Below are 19,195 nucleotides of genomic sequence, written 5' to 3'. Positions count from 1 at the left end.
GCAGGTCGACACGTAATGTACAGAAGCAAATGAAGGCAACTGTTGAATGAATAATAATACGCTTTGTCATACTTTAAAGGAATCTCACATAGTTGAAAATATGTCATTAATATTATACCCATGTCATTAGTATCATTGCTTTTGATTAATTTTAGAAGACTTATCAAACATTTCTCCTTTCAAAAGATTATGATGCTTTTGTGGATGTTTATTATTGCATTTTGCATTATTTTGTTTACATTATTATTGCACTGTCATACTGACAAGTTCCCAATATTTTGTCGTATGGAGTAAAATTAGATGCATTCATTAGATTGTTTAAGTGGTCACTGTATGATGCTAATCCATATTGTTGTTCAAAATTGAAATTCAAACCTCTACACGACAGCTCAGAATAAGTATTTTTCTAGTAATATGACAAGAACATTAAAAAATGTTTAAAAAAAATAAAAAAAAATGAAAAAAATATAAAATACATCACACTGACATATATAAAATATAGAAACTCCCACAGAACGATGAACAACACTGTGTCTACCTTCTTTATGTCGGCACATAATCAATTAAAAGCTGCACTTTTTATGTGATGAGGAATTCAAGTGTGCTGGTAACTGAGTGTTAGGTATACATTTTTAGACCAATCAACCAATCAGAGGATTTAAAAATGCTTATGTTGCTGTACGCCTGCTAGCTGGCCCTGTGAGGCGATTCTTAAATCTGATTTCAGCCTTTTTACTAATAGACATGGGCCATTAATCCTGATTCTGAAGGCCCTGGGTAGATTACATTGACATAGCAACACACAGAAGCTGAAATCTGATTGGACAAAACTAAAAAAAAAACATACACATACTGAAAGCAGTGCAGCTATCAAAATTATCTATAGTAACATTATATAGTTTACCTTCACTATTGAAGCAGGTGATGGGAATATGTGGAGGACAATAACATGAGGAATCACAAAGGGAGCAATGTACGTATTTGACTGTTGTGGTGCAAGTGTTCTGAGGTTTCCTTGAATAATTAAGCTTGCATATGTTGCAGGTTTTCTTCTTATTGGCCATTTTACCAACAGAGGTCACCTCCACTAATGTCAAGTTTCCCCCTTCTGTCCCTTCACCCCCGGTTTGTATGAGCTGCCATCTTTGAAACTGTATGCGAGAGCTGCTTCAACTGACAAGTAACAGAGGACAGTCTTATCCAGCTCTCCAGTGTTGACACTATTACTAATCCCCTCCACCTGCTCAAACACCCACCCCTGAAAAAAATACATCCCTCCCCCCTCTTCTATGGCGTCCCCGTGCTGGGCTTCCCTGGGGACAGGACGCGCCTCTGCCCTGCTTGGTCCACACACCGGTTATCATCCCTGGCCTGGCATCTTTCCCTCCTCCCCATCCTGCATCGCACACGCTAATCGCCCTCCAAAACCAAATAGTTCCCAAATGTTTGGAAGAGACCCTCTGTTTGCATCAGGGCCTAACAAAATAATTTTTACAAGCTATCCAGTTGTGATTAGGGGGGGCGAGAGTTGCAATTTAGGTGGCATTGATAATATTAATATTAGCCTAATTAATTATATTGTTTGGACACGCTCAGCTCTGTGTACCTTCTACACAACGGCAACCAGCCGGAGCTGGAACAGAGCTCTCAGGCGTCTCTATCTCACCCCCGTCCATGACTACTGCACACAATTCATCAAGCCAGAGATATCTAATCCCCTCCGGCTGCGCTCACTTCCCCAAGTCGAAGAAAGAACTTTACTCTGGTGGCAAGAATTCCCATGAATACTTGATGACTTCTATAGAAATGGAGACTTGTTTCATCTCACTTTGAAAGTGACATTCACACATAATAAAGCGCCGGGCTGACTTTGGCTTCACAGCTCTCCCGCTTGAGGCTAGGGATGAGATAAAATGAATTTTTTTTATTTTTTTTTGTTTAATGAGTCACTGATTAAGGTAAACAGCAGTACATCGGGAGCAGCTTTGCGGAGTCAGCAGGTATCATCTGCCTTCTATTGTAGTGCAAAAAGACAGCAACATCCATTGAGCCCAGTCCTCCCTGGTGTGTTTCTTTAATCAGAGGAGGTCAACATTTAAATCTCCCCTGACCCAGAAACACTGCAGAACCAGGCGGGAACGTCTTTGAGCAAGTGTTGATCTGTGCAATTACAGTGACACATACTCAGTGACCCATCACAGCAGTCATCTGAGCACACAAAAAGACCACCCAAAATCTCTGGTGAAGTTCTCAGACCTGTTTAGAGTTGGGATCTCACTTCACTGCAGTGGCATCTTGACCTTTGCTTTGTGCTCATAGGTCAAAGGTCAGTGAGGTGGTCATGTGTCTCTCTTATCCAGACAGAGCTCTATCGCATGCTTTCTTGGGCTGGCTCAGTCCCGACTGGGTTTTTTTTTTTGTGTGTGACTTTACAGTGCTCACTTTAAAGCAACTTTAGGGTTTATTCCGGTGCAAAAGAGCAGCCAGAGAATGTATAGATTTGGCACAATCAAAAATAATGTTTTTTGTACATAAGCAGATAAATCAATGTCCCTTTACTGTCATATCCTTTGAATGGGTGATGAATTAGTATTTAAAAACAGTTGATATACATTTAAATATCTTGAAAAAAAATCAACATGGAGGAAAAAAAAAGCAGGTAAAATGCACATTATCCCACATTCAAGGAGAAGAAGCCATCATGTTTGTGATGTCATCCATTAGGAGAGTCTGCATATTGGGGCTGGACTATTGCATCCTCTAAAGCGGAGGAGTCTAAAATCTCCAAAGTGCATCAACTCATTGAAGCATGACAGCGGACCGCAGTACTGGACGGACGGCATTCGGTGGGTGTCGGTCCGGTCATTAGCTAAAGTGACGGCCCAGTCGGGCTGAACGGTAGTCCACTCTAAGCTGGACGAAGGCGTGCAGAAGGTTGCGGTCCAGATTGGTGAGCTGTTCGCCTGAACACACCTGCTTCAGGTTGTCGGGGGCAACCACCAGGAGGTTACAGAGAGCGTGCAGAGTGTCAAAAAGCTGCAGTACCAGAGGCACCTGCGGAACAAACACATACAGGTAAGAACACTTCAAGACCACAACACATGACAGAAATCGGGTTTAAAAATGTGGATTTTAGGCCAACTAAACATTGCAACTTAAAAAATAATCCTTAGTTCCGGACCGAGTAGAGAGTCAGTAGTTATTCTTTGCAAAGAATGAAGAAGCAGAGAGTTTGTACAAAAGGCCATGTTTTGCCCTGGACCTCTGCCCCCCCTCTCACCCTGAAGTCCTTGGCACATCGTCGGTATTCAGCCACGTCGCAGATGGCCAGCATGCCTCCCATGGAGCTGTAACTGTACTGCTGCAAGTGCTCGTGGATGAGGCGATGGAAGCGAACACCCAACTCTGTCAGCACCGTGTCCACATTCTTGCCGTCCATAGACTTTCGCACGTGCTCCACCTGCCGACTGACGAAAGCGCACACCTTGGCACAAGCCTGCCCGGTACAGGAAAGCGGAGGAGGTTGTTAAAAAAGCAAAAACGCAAAGTCATGTATTAGTTCTATTGTGTGTCTTACTGTAGTGTACTGTATCATGACGTTGTTCTCGTCCTCCGGCTTAAAGTCAGTCTTCTTCTGTTCTGTTACCAAGATGTGCTTCATTTGTCCCACCATGCAGTTTAGCGTTCTGCAGCATTAGAACCACATCCAACGTGAACATACGTACAGCATTTCAAAGCCACCGGCGTCAGCACACACTGACCTGTCTATTCCCGTGTCCAGTTTCACCTCCATCTGCTCTATTACTTCTTTCTTCTTGTGCAAACACTCAGCCAACTTTGGAGATGAACTGCAATCATAGATCACAAAATGTCAACATTTTAGAGGTCATATTTACACCTTAATGTGCTTAGTAATTTAAGACGGCAATTATTTAATAACCTTTTTATTATGCACACTTCATTGTGTATACCTGTGCAATGTAATACAACCAACTACAAGCAATGTATCAACCATTCTGCCTTCACAAAGCTAACAGTGTTTAGTCACAGTTTGTCAAAATGAAAAACAACATGACAATATTAGTGGTGAACACAGATTTTCATATTTTGCTCAAGTGAACAGCCACAACAGGTAGTGCAGTTCAAACAAAAATGGTGACAGCATGAAGTTGTTCATTGTTCTGTGCACATTAGATGAGCAAATAAGTAATTCTGATGAGGAAGTGGAGCATTAAAAGTCTTTCATCTTTTTCAAGATCATTTGTATTTGTGGATGTACTGTTAGAAAGCCCCCAATTTACATTTTTTGCTTTTGCGAATAATTTGTCTTCTTCAGGTGTAGTAACCACTTTGTTCAATGATCCTTGGACACGTATGCCACACAGTTGTGGGCCATGTGATTGAGACATATGTGTGTGTCTTTCTCTGACACAGCACAGACAGACGTGTATTTTCTATTCTTCCTTTCATCTTCACAAACGTTAATGCTGTGCGAAAATGCACAGAGGTGAGGTTGAATAATGTTAGCTCTGTCCTGCTGTGCATTTTTGCTTGGTGCATAATCTCTTGCTATATGTGCTCATATGTCCATTTGGCTCAGCAATTGAATTCATTTCCTTATTGATTTCTCTACATTAAGTGCCTTTGTTTTCATAATTATTTATAACTATTAAGTTTACATGTAACATTAGTTGCATGGAACTTATTATTTCCATGCTGTTGCACACCAAAGCACAGCAAAAGGCATCAAACCTAGGACTGTACAGTCTCTACTTTCGGACCGGATTCGGGATCCAACACATATGGCCGTATGTTAAAAACAGACAACTCCTAGTTGGGTTCGGCAGCTAGCGGCACATCATGGGAAGTCCTCTAAAGCACTTGGGAACGTGACCAACCACACCAGAGTGGGCGTGCCTGGAGGCGGGATGTGGGTGGAATAAATTAAAAACAAGACCAAAACAGACCATTTTTGCAAGAAGCACGGATTTCAAAGAAATACAACTGGAATAGGTGCAGATTCTGTAAGATCTAGAAAGCTTTCTGTGCTGTTATCGTGTATAGCTGCTCTATAGGAGTCCACAACTCAATACAAAAGGTATAAATAGGTCAAAATAGGTCCCCTTTAAGTGTGCAGGAGTCGAGGGTACATCACTTCCGGTCAAATATCTAGAAGGATACACAACTGTGAAAGGTTTGGGAACCATATTGAAAGGTAACAATGATATTTTGCCCCTCTTGTGTAGTGAGCCAAAAACCTTTCTTGATATAGCCATGCTGTGGCCAGCGAGTGTATATTAAATATTATAAACTCTTTAACCTTGAACCAACCTTATTAGAGGCATAAGCTGGTCGTTGAACTGCTTGTCAAACAAGTGAAATATAGAGTTTGCCTGTTGGACCACATCCAGGAAGTACAAATTGGCGTTCTTGGCATCTGCAGAGGGGATTGCTGTGTGAAGGCAAGAACAGGCGGGAGAGAGAGAGAGAACATGATTAAACAATGCACTTAAAGGACTGTTCATTGCAGTCCAAAAATAGTCTCATCCCTAAAACTGCAGAGGTGAAAGTGAAACATACAGCATAAGAGCAATAAGACTAATAAAAAAAACATAGTAACTGATCCTTCAAATGGCAGTTTTAGGGGAGAACTTATAACATTTAGAATACCAATAATACCTTCCTGTGTCCTGGTTCTCAAACATGCAAAAAGGGACTATACCTGAGAGGCCGATCTCCAAAGCATAGTCAATGTGCTCCACACACAGATGCTCAACCAGCAGCAGGAAGATTGAGAAGGCATTCTTGGGCAGGTCGGCAGGATCTGAAAGCTGCATCATCACGAATGAAGACAATTAATGCAATGAATGCATTGAAAACAGCAGGAGCGTGTATGTAATTCTGTATATACACACTGCTCCCAAACGGTTTGCTCACCTTGTGACACCTCTCAAAGGCATGCCGTGTTTCCTGCAGTAGGTTGACCACCAACTCTGGTGACAAAAATGTCTCTCCATGGGTGTCAATACTAGGGCCCAGTGGTAGGTTGGTGCGTTGTCTGATCCTCTCCTTTAGCTCTTGAATACTATAGAAAACTACTTTTAACATAAATATGTAGTTGTTGGGCAATAAGTGAGTAAACCATGCAATGCGGTCTGACCTGCCAGTGCCAAGTGGCCGTTTCTGGTGGTTCTTGGAGTCATAGTAGCGCTGCAGAATCATGGCGCCGCGAGTGTGAAGGTAGTCCTTCTCCATGTCGATGTAACTTTCCAGGTAGGAGGAGAAGATGCTCTTTATGAGCTTGGACAGGAACGTGTGCTTGTCAGAGCCCAGATTGAACTCAGTCAGCTTGGGGGCCAACACAGTGGTTCTGGAGAATTTGGAGACTGAGTATACAGTACATGAGGGTGAAGAAATGAAATAAGAAGAGCAGCGACTTACCGAGTGTAAAGGTCATAGAGGTTCTTGAGGTATTGTTCCACATCAGAATGTCGTGTGCCATCCAGTTTTTCCCTGACGTGGGCCTGCACATACAAAGCCAGTCTGAATCCAGAACTGAAAGTCAAACTTTTAACAACCTGAAGACACGAGTGATACCTGTAATTTGTTTTCAAAGATATTCTGGATCAGTTTAGCCATGACGGTCTCCGGGCTGCTGAACACCTCACCGACTTGTTTGTTGACCCGCTGGCAAAGGACTGCTGTGTCCTCAAACACATCATTCCTCATGTAGGCACCCTAGAATAAATATGAAAGTTTAGTGTAAATATTTGTCCCAACTGATGAACAAGCCTAGGAAACATCACTTACTTCCTGACATTGTTTGATGTAGACATCCACACAGTGTGCATAGCCCTTTAGAAACATGCACAAGTGTTACTTCATTTAGAAATTGCTCTTAACCCAACAGATGGAAACCATTACCTATAAATGCTTACAGCAAAGATTAACTGACAAAAAACAAACATCTGGGAGTCACCTTGAAATGTAGGAGAACTGCTGCCACCTCCCGCATACGTCCAATCTCGCCCCTGCGCTGGGCAGCAGTAAACTCCTGGATTAACTGTCGCTCCAGGTCGTGGTACTTACCTGAAAACAACAATATTGTAAAAAATAAAAATACTACTCAGAAAATAACCTTTTAGTGCAGATTATTGTAGGGGGTGATGCATGTGGTCAACGTACTTGCAATTTTGGCTTTAACATCTGCAAATCTGGAAACCACAAAATTAAACACAAAGATGATTAGTCACCATCAATTCCACACGTCATTGCATATATAAAACATACACATCATTTATTGAAATCAAGAGATGGATAAAAAAAAAAACAATGTTGTATTGACCCAAACAGCATTCTGCTCCTAGAAAACAGTCACAGCAAGAGCTTTTCTTCCTGTCACTCACATAAATCTTGCTCACATAAGGGTGAGCAAGTTGGCAGACAACAGATGAGGAGTTACGATGCTAATTTTAAGATTATATCAGGATCAAGCCGCGTCATCAAACTGTCGAGCAGATAAGAAAGGGAAAAATGATTTCACTAATATTGAATAAATATTTAAATTTAGAAAAAATACTGTTTATCATAATAATGTATTTTAAATCTAAATACTGTAACCAAAAAGTTAGAAACAGCTCTGTCATGCCATCCACTTCTACACCACGGCAAGATACAACAATTATAAAAATATTAAATTCACACATCTCTAACAGTGTCAATTAAAACTGAGCATTATCATCTAAGCATTAACATTTTTAATAAATACACTGGTTCCTAATGAAGTGTCCCATGAATGTACGTAATAGTCAGAGTCCAGATCCCCATTAAAAAAAAAAATTAACTCCAGTTTAAATAAGTGAAATTCTTCAATCGGCTTAGACAGTGATGAACAGTTTACATGCTTAATACAGCACCTTCCCCTTGTTTGACAGTGCCCTTGTCTAAAGCTGCCTCCAGGATGCCTGACTCACCTGTCGAATGGCAGCTCCTGGGCAATGAGATGCAGCTTCTGAATGATATCAGCAGCCTCTTTAATCTGAAGGGGGAAGCAGAAGGGAGAGGAAGTCAGTGTGGGGGAGAAACGAGAGAGCGAGAGAAAGAGAAAGAGAGAGAGCGAGCCCATCATGACCATGAGAGGTGGACATTTCAGAAATAAAGCAAGAAGGCCGCCGGCAGTGTGTCCACTTGGGGGATCATCATCTTAAAACAGCCCTCCTCCGCCTCTCGGTGTTGAACAGCGAGCTGATAACAGGCAGCGCTCACCTGGGCATCGGCACCAGCGGTCCTGACTTAGCAGCACATCCAGCTCTTTATTGCCATGCCTTTTCTCAATGGCCTGTAATCCTGCAGGATTCCAAATCGCCTTCAATAATCTGTCCGACCAGGGATATCTGTCGGAAAAAAAAAAACGGGGGGCCCCTGTCGAAACCACCCCCCCTTCCCTCGCCCCGCCTGACATACACGCTGACTGTAAAAAGCCCCGGACACCGCGAAAGGCCCGCCGTCTGCAACTCCTCTGTTCCCGCAGATGCCTGCCTCAGCTAACATCATTACTCTGCTCCCGTGAGAAGGATCCAGCCTTTCTGCTCAGCGAAGGTTTTCTAAGTATCTGTCCCCCAGCTAAGATTAGCTAAATCCCATGTAAGTAATGTAGCCGTCTCCCTGCAGTCAGGGTTTAGCAGCACTTGTCTCCACGCTGGCGGGCCAGCCCTCCCTTTCAGGAGGATTAGCAAAGCCATTCCCCTCCAGCTATTCACTTGAAACTTTTTCTTTTTCCCTCTCTCATCTGGAGGTATGATCAGGAAATGGAATCTAGACTGATGTTTCTGCATCCATATCTGGACTTGGGATGGACCCTACACTCGCTGATCTACTCATGGCAGTCCTACCAAGAGGAGGGAATGTAAAACCACCACAAACTCTCCCGTGTAACTTTGAGTGCATTCGTGGTCTAAATGGCTGCGGTGGGTGCTTGCTGGTACCGCATCTTTGCTCCGATACGACACCTACTGTAAATGTAATTAGGGTTGACAAGAACCCACTGACATCCATGCTCGTCAATCAGCAAACAAACAGCAAACAGCACATGACAGTTTATTAATCCTAATTAGCTATGGGATGCAACTTGGGGGGGGATGAACTTGACAGGTTATTATGTGTGGTTTACTTCATAATGCTCTTCAGTTTCACCTCAGGCAACATCAAAGCAGGATTCCTCCTCAATGGTCTCTCACACACAAACATATAAACACACCGAGGGAGGGAGCATCATACACACCTTGTCTGGGTTATTGAAGACATCGCTACGGAGCTCCCCATCCAAGAATTCATTGAAGTAGGTCATAAGACGCTGGGCCTCTACGGCTCGCTGTCGTGGAGTGTTCACTCCTTCCAGCTGGTCGCCAAGGTGACAAACTTTGGTTGCCACATAACTTATATGCTCATCCAGCTCCTGGAAATGCTGGAAAGCCACCTGACAAAAGAGGAGGAAGCAAAATTTGTGATGTGGTGAAATAAAGAGGATCAATTCTCGGTACCATAATTAGAAATGTGACTTCCTGCTACCAAATTCTGGATTCATGTGTCATGAAGGGGATGTACGTACATTTGATGCTAGTTTTTGACCTGGGCAGATAAACTGCTCAGGCTAATACGCTCACAATTGTGGTTGTACTTCACTTCAAAACATGCAGACTCAGCCACCTGCAACAAGTGCTTGAAGGTGATCTTGTGTACAGTAAGTACCATTTTATCAGTAACTTAATTTTGTTCAGATATGACTCATGTAAACATGTAGGATTAACTAGCAAACACTGTGTGTAATGGTAGTCTAACATCGCCACAAGATACCTAACCTTACGTCCAAGTGGGTCAATAAACACACCTGGTTACTCCTCTGCAAGTCCTGCACTTTGTGTGCAAACTCCTTAGCCTCACGGTGACACTGATGTTCCAGTTTCTCAACCCGCCGCTGAATTTTCTCATCCAGCTGCTTCAGTTCCTCAATGTGGTTCTCAAACTCCTCCAACAACCTGCGAAACCATGGAAAAAAAAGTTATTGAGACACAGAACTTCAAACGGGAATGATCCACATTTAAAAAAAAAAAAAGCACAGAGTTACCCTGGAAAAGTAATTGAGTCTACACGGTTAAACTTGTCCCACTGACCTCACAGATATACAGCTGTTATTAGTTAGAGAATAATGTCAGATGCTTAATTCTTGGGTAGCCCGGCCTTAAGAAGCTCAAGCAGCTTCGTCGGCTGCATTTTCAAGTGCCATGAGGGCTGCAGAGCAAATGTTCTAAGTCAGCAGCATATTTCACAGAGCAGGAAACATCCCGAAATGATGAGTGTATAATCTTCTGACTAATTCCTTAAGCAATGGCTGCAGCTTAAAGACATCTCCCAGCCTTTACCAGTCGACACTCATTCCCGGGTTGGTGACTCAAATGTGGTGGCCTCGGAATATACGTTGTCTCTGAGCTTCCAATGAGGTGGTAGCAACAGTTTAATGGAGGAAGTAAATAAGGTAAGAGGGATAACCACATGTACAATTTAAGTGTTGTGGCATTTGTGCTTACAGAAAATAACTTACTCACCAAATGTACTGTAAGCAACACAATGTCATAGTGTAAATCAGTGGTTCCCAAAGTGGGGTACGTCAATTGCCATAAGGGGTACGTGAATAAAAATTAAAAATTAGCAATTAGCGCCTAACACTCAAAATGTGCCTGAATGTCTCAGCAGGTTGTCCCTTACTTTGTGTGCATCATATCATCAAATAAGCAAGTCAGAATGATAACTACTGTATTAAGAGTGTTTCATATTGAAATTTGCATTTATATTTGCGTTCCAATGAATCCCCACACGGCCCCAGCGGTGAAAACCTGTCACTGTGAGTGGAGATTCACCCGATTATTTACTTTCTCGTTCAATTAATATGCAGACTTAATTTTTTGGCTACTGTCAATGGGGTTAAGAAGACCATTTTCAACCTTGTACACTAACGTATAATTCGGCATAATTCGCTTTCGTGAAAGATAAAGATAAGCAGTTAATATTTTGTAATAAAAGAAATAACAAAACATTACCGTTTGGGGTCAAATGCCTCTGCTCCTCCTTTGGAGCCTCCTCCGGGTGTTCTCCATGCTAATCTTTCAATGTACTCATCTGCATCAAATGGCTCCTAATTTGAACAAACACAAATAATAGCGTCGATCATCTCACAGCAACCAGAAAATATTTTCTTTACCAGCATGCCAGCGATATTAAACTACTTCTAATGACATTGTTTTCAAATAAACAGTTCTGATCCAAGCCATCGCATTGATTCGTTTCAATTTCGTTAATACATACTGATACACAAAGTGCATGCAGGTTACTAAGAAGCGAAGGTGGTTAGCCACCTAGCTACTCAGAGCTAACACAACTCAGGACAGCAGCAATCATTTTACCTCGAACAGCTGAGGAGTCGTCGCCATGTTTAAGAATCAGCTGGCGCCGTGACGGAATACAACGTGGATGGAGTAAAGCAAGGTCGGCACTGCCGCCGACTTCCACATGGATTTGCTAATTTCCAACAATTTTGCCCTTTGTTGACAGCTAGCTGGTTTAGCAGCCCAGCTTCCTGAATGGTTAGAGAAGGGTGGAGACGGAGGCCAATCCTCGCAAGTGCGCATGCGTCTCTGTCAGGTGATTGGCGCTTGTTTGTCACATGACACAGCAACAGGAAATACAGCCGTGCTCAGTCGGTGATGTTTTCAGTAAAATATAAGTCCGGTGATTAAATGACGAAATAAGAGTTTTACTTTTTGGAAACTTGTTTGTGTTTCTGTAGCGTTCGTTCAGTCCAACTAGATAAATGAGTTTTCGTGTTTTGTGGATTATTTCTCAAGATAAAGGGGAAAATGCTTCAGTACGGTTTTCAAGGTTCGTACGTAGCTTTATTTACCTTTCTTTATTTTAATTTCTGCCTTTTATATTGTTGCATATGATAGTAGGAGTGTACTTATAGTACATCTCATTAATTCTAGCTGCTTGTGTTCAATGTTCACCCACAGGAGGTTTGCGACAGTGGAACACCGTGCAAAGATACTAGCAGGCTCCTCGTATGTAGCTGTGCCGGAGGACAGCACTGTGCTCAGGCTCCTGCTCACTGAGCTCGGCCTCTCAGACCCACATAAGCCATTCGTCCTTCTCAGAGATGATTGTCGTCGCTGCCCGCGGACACCTGTTTATGAGCTGTGTGTGGACGGTCCTGGCCAGGGAACGCTCTGGCCAGTGTTGGTCATTACTCATGGACCTCTTATTCTAGCCTGCCTGGGTCTAGTGGATGTCCCAGCTGAGCCCAGGCCACCTTCAACCAACCTGCTGTCTGTCTCACTGGGCATCACATTTCTGACTGGATTACAGAATTTTCTCCTGGACTCGGGGGGTAAGATTGATAATGAGGTGATCGCCTCTCGCCTGGCAGTGCTGCCCTCTGTGCTCCTGCATGTTTGCCCTTTTGGCATGCCACTAGATGTGCCCTCTTTGGGGGTACTTTCTTCATCTTCTGTGCCTGCTCCTGCTGGGAACCAGAAACAGCCGGTTTGGAAAACGGGCTTCCACAAAGGGCGTGCTGTCGTCAACATAGCGCTGACTGAAACTGTACGCTCAATGCAATACGGTGACCCGAGTAGACAGGACATGTGGGATGTGTACGGCACGGTGATATGCAAAGTAAGATCTTAAGCAAAACAACCTTTAATTCGCTGTCAGTCTCCTTCACTGTACTTTGTCTTACTTTCAACAGTGTGAAGTTGAGGGGGTGCTCCCAAATGTGACAGTGACCCTCACGCTACCACCTAATGGATCGCCTCTGCAAGACATCCTGGTGCATCCCTGCGTCACCTCACTGGATTCCAATATCTTAACAGCATGCAGTGTTGATAACGACGATGGCTCGTCTTTCTCAGGACCTTACAAGTTTCCTTTTTCTCCACCTTTGGAGCCATTTCGACTTTGTGGCTACACATCACAGGTTACAAACACACAGCTAATTTAAGCACATTTCTTTGGTAAATAAGTCCTGAATCTTCCACAGGTCCCCGTTCCCCCTATACTGGGGTCATATCAACTAAAAGAGGAGGAGAACCACCTTCTTGTGTCAGTAACCCTCAAACTACATGAAAGTGTGAAGAATAGTTTTGAGTATTGTGAAGCACGCCTGCCTTTTTTTAACAGGTAAACAATCTTATGCCATTTATATTCATTTATCATCACATCTTATTATTATTTACTCAGTGAAGGTCAAGGTCAGTGAATATCTTGCCTACCAGTGAGCAGGTATTTACAAAAAGAACAATTTGAAGAAATATGCCTATATTTGTCACAATGAGTCAACTGTTCCTCCTTGACCTCCCGTGATGAAGAGTAGAAAGGGCATTGAAAGTTTCTTAAACAACAAGACAATGATGGGTCTAATAACATGATGATAATGAACAATATTGTGTGTGCTTGTGTGATGAAATTGTCCCAGAGAATCACAATCCCAACCTCAAGATTATCACATTTATTGCAGAATTGTTCAGAATCTTGAAGCAATGTTGTACCCTAGATCAAGACTATACTGATTAATACCTCTTGATTTAAATCTAAATACAGTTTTCATATACTGTATTCGCATTGTGTCTGTTTTTCTTGTGCAGGCCACAGATGGGGTCTGTGGACGTTAAAGTGGGCTATGGACAACTGGATGTTTCCAAGGAGAAGAACCTTCTTGTATGGGTCCTGGGTAAGTGTTGGCAATCCACAGAACACGTTTAAGGTTTGCTGTTAAAAAGATTTATTTTCTTCATGAACATTTAGGGCAAAAGTTTCCTAAATCTCGTGAAGTCACAATGGAAGGCAGGATCAGCTTTTCAGGGCTGGCAGCAGGACCGACTGATCCTCTTTGTACAGACCTTACTGCCTATGTAAAAGTAAGTTACATCTACAGTTGTCATTCTGTAGTTATACATATGTAGTAGTTTTTGTAAGGAATTTTGAAATATAATCTATTCTGAAATATAATAAATGTCTATAATTTATTATAATTACATAAAAATACATTGTTGTAGTGTGATGAATTATCCTGTTATTTTATTCTCAGTTGTATTTCAAAGTGCCTGACATGACGCTCTCAGGATGCTGTGTGGACCAGCACTCTGTGCAGGTCTATTCCTCTGCCAAACCAAAGATTACGACTTGTAAGTTTGTACTCTTTTTTTTTTTTTTTTTTTTTTGTGAAAACAATTGCTGAAAACTACACTTTTTGTAAACTAAAAGTATTTTTTCACTTGCTTTCATGCAGCTCGGGAATTCCAATCTAAAGACTATTTTATATGGAATTCCAATGGCACTGCTCCTGTATGCCAGATGTTGCTGTAGGATGGACTAATAGAGGATATAAGTATATGTGTTAAACTTTTACTATTTTATATAAATTGTAATTTCCTGCTCACAGCCCAGTGCATACACAATTTATGTGACAATCAACATAATTTGGAGCTTTTGAGGATTGAAAAGGACTGATGGGAAGTCGACGAGGATTGATTAACTAGAAGAAATATATGTATTTGAGCTGAATTACTTCCTGCCCATGTCGGTCTTTCTTTATGAATCCCTCCCTCACATTTAGCCCACTGCAGACACAAGGGCCACCCCTTGCTCTGACAGCCCCACTTCAGTGACTCTCCATCAGCCGGATAATTAGCAGCTGGGGCCTTGTCATCAACTGTTGTGGGCCTGGAGGAGAGGGGAGGGGGGGGGCAGGCAAGGCCCTGAAAGGCTTGGCCGCCTCGGATACTGTCTTGGCTACAAAAGGCAACTCTTTAGAGCTGGCAGGAGTCCTTGCCCCTGCCCCCACTCCTTTTGACCCCATCCCCGCCCTGTCAACTAGCAAGTCGTTCAAACACAACCTCTCCAACCAGGCTGTGATTGAGCGCTGACCCAGTGGCCCTCCGAGACATTAAGGCAGGCGGTCACATTCAGCCGACGGGGCCTTGCTAATTGGTAAAAGAGTCAGAGGTCTGGTTGCGTCTCAAGTTTATGTAGGTGCACTAACTCAATTAGAGTGTCTGATAGTTATTATAGCATGATAGATACATTATTTCTTGATATAAATGTATTAGAGATCACTAGTGAGGTTTGTTTTCTTGCCCTTGAACATCACAAGCGCCTATTTGCAATAACTGTGATGGATAACCAGCCGATGAAGAGTTAAATCAACACAGCATCCAGACTCCTCTGAGTGCCCCCATTGTCTGACTGTTGGCCTCTTGTGCCCCTTGCTGGTCCAAATGCTACATTCTCACGTGGATTTCCACTCACAAGGCTGACCATGACCAATCCTCTGTCAATTGGAACCAATTGCTCACACGGCATCCTTCACCTTCTTTTTGAGTGTCCACGCCAAGTGGTGGGCACCGAGACCTCACCACCCCCCCACCCTTCACCGTGATTTGGCTTTAAGGCCCTAGTGTCTATGGCTAGCCAACTGGAAAAAGAGAAGGTTTTCTTTTAAGAACTGGGACACTGAAGCTCCTCGGTGTCCTCAATATGAGGCCAGACTGGCTCCTCAGGTCTGCAGTCACTGACATCAAGCTGGTCTATTTGCTTTGTTGGAGGAATAGCTTGTTTTAATGTTGTACCTGCTCCACTGCCTTCAGCGGTAGACATGACATTCTGTGTTTAAATTAGGACTGAAAAATATTCAATTTGCAACTATGATTCTTAACTTTATTTTATGAACAGAAAGATAAGTGACAGGATGTGGGGGTGGGAAATCAGTTTCTCACACAGGGCCACGTTGGTTAGGATTTTTTCTCCTGTAATAATAAAAATATTAATTTTGAGTTAAGTTGTGTTGTCATTGACTTATATTAAAATGTTTGATGATCTGAAGTGTTGCGGTCAAAGGCACCATGTGAATTCACATGGTTTGAGTGTACTGTAAATGTATTTTCTGGGATTTCTGTGCACACTTAAAGTGAAACTGCACTTGAAAAAAAATTTATTATATGTATATATATATATTATTACATGCATTATAACACAAGAAAATTAGTTAATATGAGCTAGCTTACAATGTTGTCACTGGGATACACCTATGAAGCCCTCTATAGAAACCCTCTAACAAGGTTGCATCATTTAATATACATGCTGTGATCATGCATTGACATGTACACTGATGATAACATGTAATAGTTGCTATCTTGCAGTATTTTGATTATTTAAAACTGCCAAAACTTCTTTCCTTGGCGCATTGATACGAACACAACACCTCTGACTGCTCGCCTCAGGTCATACACAGACCTCTAAATTTCTCTCCAAAGATGCTCGTTTGCGTAAGATTTTTTTAGCTGAGGACTGCCATCCAAATGAGCACAGACATGTTGGTGTTGTCTTGCTGCTGTTGTTGACAGAACTAGCATGAGTATGTCAGTAAGTATCAATACGCCGAGAAAAGTCCAGTCCCCCCTTTAAATGCAGCAAGTTGTACTTCCACAGTTAGAGTTAGGAGTTACGTTACTAAGTGCTAACACTATTAACTTACTGGTTTTGTTTGGCTTTCTGTTTATGTAGACGACATTCGCATGCATAATAAAAACGTTGTGATTTTCGTAGTGTCCATGAATGCATCTCGCGGATATCGAGTGACAATCCGGAAGTGTTCCGATTCTTAGCACATACAGACGTGTTTGTGAGTTCGAGGTACTATACATATAGATATGCTGTTGGAATTGTACCACCCTTAATGTGTTCATGTAAGGAACAAAATGTAAAGGGCGTCAGACTCTTTGTGACTTTGTTGGGTACTATACTGTTCTTCATCTGCCATCATAACAGAGGCGGTTTGACATGATGAGCATGCATTAATTATGCTAAAACATAAATGAAATTAGTTCCAGGCACTTGCTATTTCTGACAGCCCCAGTAAGTCAATTATTTACCCTTTTGACCGTACACCGGAGCATTGTAATAAATGTCACTTAAATGTGTGGGGTCATCTATTTTAGCACACTGGGGACACCTAGTGGTAGATTGTAGATCGAACCTGTTGGCTCCTAACAAATGAGTCATGTCAGTTTGTACTACTACCATAAAAAAGTGTTGCCGATTTATAATGACGATTTAAGAGTTTGCTACGTGATTGCATATTTTTTCACCATTATTTAGTTGGACTATTGGGTGTTTTAATAACTTAAAATATATTTTTTTACCTCAACAACGTTGGACCAAATGTTAGGTTACGGTATAGGATCTGTAGAAAATGATCATTTATACCAGTTGACCCTTTTGATCTAAACAACATTGTATTAAAAACAGTATATGGTCCATAGAGTTAATATATTTTTTGTTACTAATGAAGACCAAAACAAAAAACACTTTCATTCCATCCTGTGCTGTATCTTACTTTCGTCTACAGAGGGCGCCCTAAACCCATCAATTACAAATAATCTCCTGAATGCTTTGACATTTATATAAATACATTTATTGATAAAACAACATTATTGTCGTGACAAACCAGTAAAGAAATAAGTGCTTTTCGTTATTTTTTTATGTCTCACCATCACAAATCTTTACAGAATAAAAAAATGAATGACAAAGTATTCCAATTGTAAAAATATATAGTTAGTGGAAACTATGCAAATATAATTTACCTATTAACTCAATTAACTGTACTATATTTTCTTGGGCTCATTTTGTAGATTTTAACAACTTGTATCAATCATTTTGCAATAATTATGGTACAGAAGTAGATTTCATCAAAGCAGCTATGCATAAAATACCTCCTATGAACTCTTTTAGACAATACAGTCTATACTTCACAAACCTTTTTGTTCCGTGTACACTGGAAATAAACCCCACTGAGGCTGTAGAGCAGCCCACTTTCCACTGAAACGGCACTTTCATCAGATCTGCTGGGACGAGAAGTGCTCTCACTTGGAGCTCTCATATTCTCCTTTTCTTCCGCCCTGGTTATCTTTGTTATTTTCTGTGAGCTCCTCAATGTTCCCCTCAACCTCAAATTAATAATTCATGCTATAGATGCACTTCGGCCTGTCCATACCTCTATCTGCGTAGGTCCCATTGTGGAAAACTGGAGGACGTCCATGAATTCATACCAGTTGTAAACTTTTTGGACATTTCCTGATGAAAGTTTTCTTCTCTGCTAAGAAAAAAAATGGAAAAGTTAATAGCATGACAAGGAGAATGGGAAATGAAAAGACAACAGCAAAAATGGGGAAAAAAAGAGCAAAAACTGAAGTTCATACAGCATTTCAACCATACTCACTCTCATGAAAATGGCATCAACAAATGCATGTGTTTCTTATCCATAACATACATGGCTGCCCATACCATGACCCCCACTACCACCGTGCATTGATGGTGATTTGAATGCACAGACATACTGTGGCAAGAGCCTCAGGGCCATTGCTGTGGTTTCTGGACCCATCCAGACCACCCCAAATACACTTAAACTGCACATTATGAAGTGGCCTTTTTTAAACCTGTGCAATAATCATGCACATCATCTTGATATGACACACCTGTGAATGGATTATGAATTCTCACTGGTTTATGGTAAACACTGGTTTAGAGAATATTTAAGAGAAATAGGCCTTTTGTGTAGAAACCGTTTTAGATCTCGGTTCAGCTTGTGAAAAATGTGAGCCAAAACAAAAGTGTTGTGTTGTTTACATGTGTTGATTCACAAAATATCAAAGTGGAACTCTTTTTATTTTCATTATGGCCCTCTCTGAAGAACGTTTGGACCCCCTTGGTTTAGTTAGTGACCTAACTAAACTCATTTTTATATTCAGGTAAAGCGTTGTTCAAGCACCGCTGGGCATAATCCATCCATGATTTTATTTTACACATTCTTATTATGGTGATGTTTCCGTAGCAACACTCCCCACAGGTTAATGTGCATTTCAGAGCTAAATGCATGAGAGAACCTGATGGTTTCTGCACCCCCTTCACTCATCATGGAGCCTACATGGCTAAAAACAGATATACATTGTGTTATTTATTTATTACTTGGAGAAACTGTAGAAAAAAATTCAAGCTGCTTTCTACAATTTCTGAAGCGCTTTATTTTTATTATTATTTTTATTTATTATTATTATTATTGCATTTCCGGTATTGTTATACAAATGTATAAATA

General features: G+C 41.6%; 2 protein-coding genes across 3 annotated transcripts; one reads left to right on the top strand and one right to left on the bottom strand.

Moving 5' to 3' along the window:
- Positions 1-2,536: 2,536 nt before the first annotated feature.
- On the bottom strand, positions 2,537-11,673 carry exoc5 (exocyst complex component 5). The gene is made up of 18 exons (XM_058091129.2): positions 11,457-11,673; positions 11,094-11,188; positions 9,887-10,034; positions 9,281-9,475; positions 7,974-8,038; positions 7,186-7,214; positions 6,980-7,089; positions 6,811-6,855; positions 6,598-6,738; positions 6,442-6,524; positions 6,161-6,370; positions 5,938-6,085; positions 5,723-5,831; positions 5,332-5,452; positions 3,762-3,848; positions 3,578-3,686; positions 3,281-3,496; positions 2,537-3,054 (listed from the first exon to the last, which is right to left on the bottom strand). Exons 1-18 carry the CDS (start codon positions 11,481-11,483, stop codon positions 2,866-2,868), a joined length of 2,127 nt encoding a protein of 708 aa, XP_057947112.2. The 5' UTR covers positions 11,484-11,673; the 3' UTR covers positions 2,537-2,865.
- A 9-nt stretch (positions 11,674-11,682) lies between these two features.
- ap5m1 (adaptor related protein complex 5 subunit mu 1) lies at positions 11,683-16,883 on the top strand. 2 transcript variants are annotated; one of them, XM_058091130.2, is made up of 8 exons: positions 11,685-11,931; positions 12,063-12,723; positions 12,797-13,024; positions 13,088-13,227; positions 13,692-13,777; positions 13,852-13,964; positions 14,135-14,231; positions 14,336-16,883. In XM_058091130.2, exons 1-8 carry the CDS (start codon positions 11,864-11,866, stop codon positions 14,410-14,412), a joined length of 1,470 nt encoding a protein of 489 aa, XP_057947113.2. In that variant the 5' UTR covers positions 11,685-11,863; the 3' UTR covers positions 14,413-16,883. The 2 variants fall into 2 exon arrangements, 1 of the variants encoding a protein (XP_057947113.2); XR_013629722.1 differs by lacking the exon at positions 14,336-16,883 and having other exon boundaries at positions 11,683-11,931; positions 13,848-13,964.
- Positions 16,884-19,195: the final 2,312 nt, after the last annotated feature.

The sequence above is a fragment of the Doryrhamphus excisus genome, linkage group LG14, assembly GCF_037039965.1.
Source record: "Doryrhamphus excisus strain RoL-2023G ecotype Guam linkage group LG14, RoL_Dexc_Guam_v1.1, whole genome shotgun sequence".
Lineage (NCBI taxonomy): Eukaryota > Metazoa > Chordata > Actinopteri > Syngnathiformes > Syngnathidae > Doryrhamphus > Doryrhamphus excisus.
This window is presented reverse-complemented; position numbering and strand designations above follow the sequence as displayed.

Excerpts from the sequence above, each read along its gene's own strand:
- exoc5 (XM_058091129.2), bottom strand. The coding sequence starts at position 11,483 with ATGGCGACGACTCCTCAGCTGTTCGAG. Across the intron at positions 8,039-9,280 it reads TCTTCAATAACCCAGACAAG|ATTAAAGAGGCTGCTGATAT; the intron begins GTGTGTATGATG and ends TTCCCCCTTCAG. Across the intron at positions 6,739-6,810 it reads ACATCAAACAATGTCAGGAA|GGTGCCTACATGAGGAATGA; the intron begins GTAAGTGATGTT and ends TATTTATTCTAG.
- ap5m1 (XM_058091130.2), top strand. The coding sequence starts at position 11,864 with ATGAGTTTTCGTGTTTTGTGGATTATTTCTCAAGATAAAGGGGAAAAT. Across the intron at positions 11,932-12,062 it reads GCTTCAGTACGGTTTTCAAG|GAGGTTTGCGACAGTGGAAC; the intron begins GTTCGTACGTAG and ends GTTCACCCACAG. Across the intron at positions 13,965-14,134 it reads ACCTTACTGCCTATGTAAAA|TTGTATTTCAAAGTGCCTGA; the intron begins GTAAGTTACATC and ends TTTTATTCTCAG.